General features: G+C 39.8%; 1 protein-coding gene across 1 annotated transcript; it reads left to right on the top strand.

Annotated features, from left to right (window-relative positions):
• Positions 1-2,320: 2,320 nt before the first annotated feature.
• LOC145470123 (uncharacterized) lies at positions 2,321-4,826 on the top strand. The gene has a single exon (XM_081453957.1). It carries the CDS (start codon positions 2,461-2,463, stop codon positions 4,342-4,344), a length of 1,884 nt encoding a protein of 627 aa, XP_081310083.1. The 5' UTR covers positions 2,321-2,460; the 3' UTR covers positions 4,345-4,826.
• The last annotated feature ends 1,174 nt before the right edge of the window (positions 4,827-6,000 follow it).

Raw genomic sequence — 6,000 nt, 5'->3', positions numbered from 1 at the left:
ACAATTACATGCTCATAATTGCTCATTTTTTGAGTTTCTGATCAAAGAAAACAAATCCCCTTTTTTTTCTTTATGGTTAGTTATTGCAATCAGGAGCTCTGCTTTTAGGCTTGGATAAATTTTTATATTATCTGTTGATGCATACGAAATCTGTTAACAAGCTTTGTAGCTTTAATTATTATCGTGTTAAAATAAAGGTTTTATGCTATGTTATGATATGTTGTTATTACGCATGCGCGTTCTAAATCTATAGCAAAAACATAAGAATGAGATAATGAGCAAGGATTTTATCAAAATTTACAAATTCATAGAAAGGACATATTTACCAGATGGTGATCTTCAACGTTCCTCAGTCTCAGGATCAATTAAAGATAGTTAAGTTTTGTGTTTTTTCAATGATAGCTTATTAACGATTGTTGTGCTTTCACGCGTATTTAATTCATCTTATGTGAAACAGTTAGTTATCCGTTGTTTAAAACACCTGGCAATCATAAGTTATTTGTCAGTGCCCAATTTTCATATATATTGCGCGCCGTATCATAGAGTGATTGGTATCTCAAGGAATGATTTGGATTTACATTAGGTGCATATATCCATGGTTTCGTCTGAAATGTTTCATATTTTCTTTGTTACTTGTTCATCTTGCTACGGGTTTGTTACCAGTTCACAAAACAACCAGCTCACAGTTGGCTTGATAGCTCAGTTGGTAGAGCACTGCACCGGCATCACAGAAGTCGTGAGTCCAAACCCCTTTCAAGTGTGAATCTTTTTCAGGCCTTTTTTCCCAACCGATAAAGTTGCATACATCACTGCGACGATCTTCTCTAGTATTTCTCCAAATCTTCCATCCGCTGTTTTATATATGATATTTCATATATTCATTGTCGCTTATCATTTGGTTTAACAAAATCGCAAGTACTTCGTCTTAAAAACGTCACACGAAAAGGTAGCTTTTAATAAAAGTAGCAATTGACATTTGACAAGTATTCCACGAGCGCGCGTTGGATAGGAGATGTTACATAATAAGTCAATTTTTTTCTCGTATGTTGATTGGTTCTCATTTGTCATCTATTGGAGGACATACGTATAAGTGACACCATTAACTTTTGCTGTTGTTGCTGTTTCTTTAACAAATAGATTCCATGTTGCCGTGCGTCTGTTCAGTAATAGACCACAAGAGACGTCAAAATGTGCTAAGAACATTAGTGGTACACGCGGCTCTCGCCTCGTGTGCCACTTTCTTTGTTCGTGGCACATTTTTGACGTCATCTATTATCTATTACAGAACAGACGTAACGTGGAATTTATTTGTTAAGTAGATAGCCAGTGAGACGCGTAGCGCAGAGTAAAATCATTTGTTTTACTAAAAACGTCCTCAAAATATGAAAACTACACTAAAACAAGAACAATTAAGAATAAAAAGCAGCGATATTAAAGAATGGCGTTTCGACGGCTCCATGCCATCATTCTCAAATTCAAATAAGATACGTTATGTGAGCTCGTTATATAGAGAATGTACGTGTGAAGGTCTCAGTGCATATGATTAAGAGGTCGCAAGACCGAGAACAAACACTTGATATTCAAGTTAATAAGCCCGTTCAGATTATTCTTCCCTTTAAAGATCAGCGATCACCGACTTAGTACGAAGACAGCTCTCCGATCTTGCGAAGAAAATTAACAGTGACTTACGCCCAGTGTTTACGAGCAAGAAAATTGCTGAAGAAACTGTCAAAGTGACGGAACCCAAACCACCTCTTGTTAACGAACAATGCGTTGTTTATGAATACAAATGTGATCTGTGCGACGCAGATGTGGGCTATACATGCCGACACCTATTTCAGCGCATAAACACCTGCGGAAAACACCTGCGGGACGTACACAATCTGAGGAACAAAGATCTCCGTGACCAATTTACAATCCTCAAGAAATGCCGTCGGAAACTGGATTGTTTAATTTATAAAATGCGCTTCATCAAAAACAAAAAACCAACACTTAACACTCAATCTGACTCCATTAAAGCAAAACTTTTTATTTGACAGTTCAAGCGCACCACGCTTGGTATTTTTATTTTTATTTTTATTCATCGATTACTTTTATCCCTTAATCATATGCACTGAGACCTTCACACGTGCATTCACTATATAACGAGCTCACATGACGTATCTTATTTGAATTTGAGAATGATGGCATGGAGCCGTCGAAACGTCATTCTTTAATATCGCTGCTTTTTATTCTTAATTGTTCATCGAAAACCTTAGTTATTAAAACAAAAACGCCGAAAAAATGACGCGCACGCGTACCTTATTTGTAAAACGTGGTGTAATTGCTCAAATATCGCACGGTGATGGCTAACCCATTGAAAACTCTTGAATTGCATTATCCAATGATCTCATTTTTAATAAAAGACGCTATCCAGTTTCCCAACAGTCTGTGTTTTTGATTGCAGGTCCTACCGCTGTAATGGCTGCCAAAGAGAGCCTCCATTTGCTCATTTTTTTGGCTTTGCTCATAAATAGGCCACACGTGGAATGCAAAATCCTCAGCAATGAGATCCTCGCTGACAATAGTGAAGCAGCAGCGAGAGAGAAGAGATTTGCAGTCGACCCCCTCAGCGTCATTGGCTTAGTTGTGAGCGTGGCCTCAGCAATTCAAAGCGCTGTATGTACGTTTACAGATGTCTGCGGTGGAGATGAAGTCACCAAAAAGCTCGAAGAGCTGGAGAAAAAACTGGATGCTATACAGACTGATGTCACTTCGGTAAGGCATGATGTCGAAGACATTTGGGAGGAATCAAAACGAAAATGGTACTTCAAACACATTGACAATATCATTCAACAAAGGAAGGAAGTGATACAAGACTTAAAGAGTGAAGACTACTCTCAGCGGGCCAAAGACAAACAACAACGATTTATCCATGAGGTGTTTGGGACGACATCAAAAGACGAGTACGTGGAAAAAGCACTTTACCACATCCCCAAACTGGTCATCGAGGAGGGACTGGTAACCCATTACTTTGATGTCCAGCTCAGAGATGGCAAATCTACGACAGAGGCAGCCAAACTGACTTGGATTTTTATAAGAAAGCTCTTTCGATATCAAGAAGATGGCTACGCCTCTGTTGTGTTTGCAGCCTCCTTAAAGTATAAGAATGATGAAGCATCTTACAGCAGTACAATGTCTGAAGTGTGCGCTTGGTGGCCGAAGTCGAACGATCCTGAATATGAGAAGTTCTGCGCAAAATTTGTCAAAGACCCTCACGCCGAGGACAGAAGAAAACCTCAGCAGGATTTCCTTTTCAATATAAGAGATCTGGCTCTTGTTCCTGTTCAGTTTGTGCAAACTGACTGCAGTAAGTTCACGAATGCTAACGCGATACACTACTCCACTGGTTATCTGTATGTTGCACAACCTGCAGCCAAAAATATCTTGGTTGTTGACCCGAACACCTTGAATGTAGTCAAGACCCTCTCTGTACCCGGATCTCAATGCGGTGGAAGCTGCCATCCATTTGGCGTAAGTATCAAAGCAGAACATAAGTTGTTGGCAATAGCTGCCCAGAGCAAATTATCCGGAGGCGAAAGCAAGGTCATGTTGTTCAAGATAAGCGGAAATCTCGAAGAACCAAGCGGCATCAGCATAAAGCACTACTACACTATGCTTCAACTGTTAGATGTTGGTCGCAAAAAAGCCGATGTTAGAGACGTGGCCTTCTGTGGACAACGTTTTGGCTATGCAGATTACAACGGAGTCATAGAGACCTGGAGAATGCCAGATGAATTGTACCGTGGTTGGAATGATGGTAAGCCAGAGCCGGACTTGTGGAGTCGCTACGATTGGTATCTCCGACGAGTCAGAAACACTTACAAGGACCACCAGTACTACCTTGGATGTTCAAACAGTGGCAGGGACTGGGTAGTAGAGAAAACAAACAGGGCTACAGTAGGAGATGGCGTAGGGGCGGTTCCGTCTGATTCCAGTGCAAGAAACGTGAACGAGATCTTGGACATCGCAGAAATCAAGGTGCTGTATGCGGAGTGGGGGCTAAACGATGGGCGCTCAAGAATGAATAAATTGAAGGGAATAGCCATGGACAGTAAGAGAAACCTCTTTTATTCCTCCGGCGGAAAGGTTTTTTCTAATAGCGTCTGTGGAGTGTATCAACGTACCTACGATGGCAAGCGGCACTACATAAGAGAATGGAACAAAGGATGCGACATCCAAATGTTTGGAATGGCCGTGGATGAGAAGGGATTTCTGTTCTCCATACAGAACCATGGGTCAAGCCGCAAATGTCTTTACAAGTTCCACTACGAGATCGACCTGGAAGACATCAACGTACCTTGAAAAGATGCCGCGAATTTCTCACTAGTACAATGCTGTAACATGCAGAAGATAAATGCATTGTAACCATTAAAGATGTTATGACACACACCCAGAGTAAAATGTCCTCTTGACTCAGGACATAGTCAATAGAGGGAAATGGTTAGGAAAGCCGGTAAACATCAAAGAAGCAAATAAACGGGCTGAGATCTATGTTGGAAGGTTCTTGACCCTGCACATCTTTTATTTTATGCTCACAGACTGTGCATGAATTACGTTATCGTAATACTTCTATTGGTTAGTTGTATGAGTACACATGACCACCTTTTGTATTTTGTCAGGTTTTGTGCAGGGTCAACCCCCAAAAGCATACAGCTAAGAACTTTGCCAGGTTTCCTTACCATTTCCCTCTATTAACTATCGTCAGGACAACTTCAAATGGTTTTATTTTGACGGCAGAAAACAAGGCCAATTTTTAAGTCAATTATTGTATATTTTTCCCTCTCCCTTCCACCACCCCCACCTGAGTGGATGTTTGTTGAGCAACGTTAATTCATGATCGACAATGCAAACGTAAGCAATTGTGAAATAATAACATCAATACAAAGCCCACGCTACTGGTCATTAAAAAAAGCGTATGAAAAGTAACTTCTTCTGCGTTGCATTTCAATTACGAAGAATTCTTAATGAGGTCTGAAAGAGAGAGAAAGAGAGAAAAGAAAAATCCAAGAACATTTGCTGATTTGCCCAAATCAAAGACCTTGCAATTGCCAACGGCCGAATTCGTATGTTGCGCTCGCGCAGATGCTATGGGCAACTTTAACAACAACGACAAATCGAGGCAATACAATACGATTAATGAGTTTTAAACGTAAAACTCTAAAACTACAGTCGGGGTGGATATAAAACGAAGTAAAAAGTGTCACAAACGTTTTTTTGTAACGTTAAATGCAACGTTCACGATAACTTAGGAAAGATGTTTGACCAAAAATCTTTGGTCTTCGTCGAGTTGCCAGCATGACATACACGAGTTGTTGTTGTGTCATTATAAACCAGCGAAGACCAAGGATTTACACGTCACTCCTAAGTTATCGTTTAAATTACGTTTAACGTTACAAAAAAAAAAGAACGACTTAAAAAGGAAATTAAAAAATTGCTAAATACAGGAAATGAGAGGAAAATGTTACAAATTAAAAGAAAAGCACTTTAGTCATACTAACTGCAAGAAACTCACTAAGCGCCATGGATTTGTGTCGTCACTAATTATTCGCCGAGTATCACTGATCATCTGTCAAGCACAGTAGAATAAAAAGAAGACGTCTAGTTGCAAACCACCTTTTCTTTATTTTCCGCTAACATTTTTGATAACATTAACATTATTAATTAGATTTCTTTGGAATACTGGGAGATGAGAATGAACCCTTGTTGAAACGGAATTTAAACATCGCTAAACAATTGGCTCCATTTGGCGCGAAAATACGCACGGAAATTTACCACTAACTGAAACATTAATGACTTGCCGAAGGCAGCATGTCTGTAAAATAATTAGGGTATCTTTCTTTAAAACAGCGATGTTCCTTATCGTCTCTTTCTGTTCTACAGAATGGGAAACATTCCCCAAGTTGATACTACGTAATAAGGCCTAAGACAATAAAGATTCCTCGACTGATCCTGCCTCGA

The sequence above is a fragment of the Orbicella franksi genome, chromosome 2 (assembly GCF_964199315.1).
Source record: "Orbicella franksi chromosome 2, jaOrbFran1.1, whole genome shotgun sequence".
NCBI classification, from domain to species: domain Eukaryota; kingdom Metazoa; phylum Cnidaria; class Anthozoa; order Scleractinia; family Merulinidae; genus Orbicella; species Orbicella franksi.
The sequence above is the reverse complement of the archived record's forward strand: the minus strand, read 5'-3'. Positions and strand labels throughout refer to the sequence as shown.

Coding starts and splice junctions, on each gene's coding strand:
- LOC145470123 (XM_081453957.1), top strand. CDS start 2,461: ATGGCTGCCAAAGAGAGCCTCCATTTGCTCATTTTTTTGGCTTTGCTC.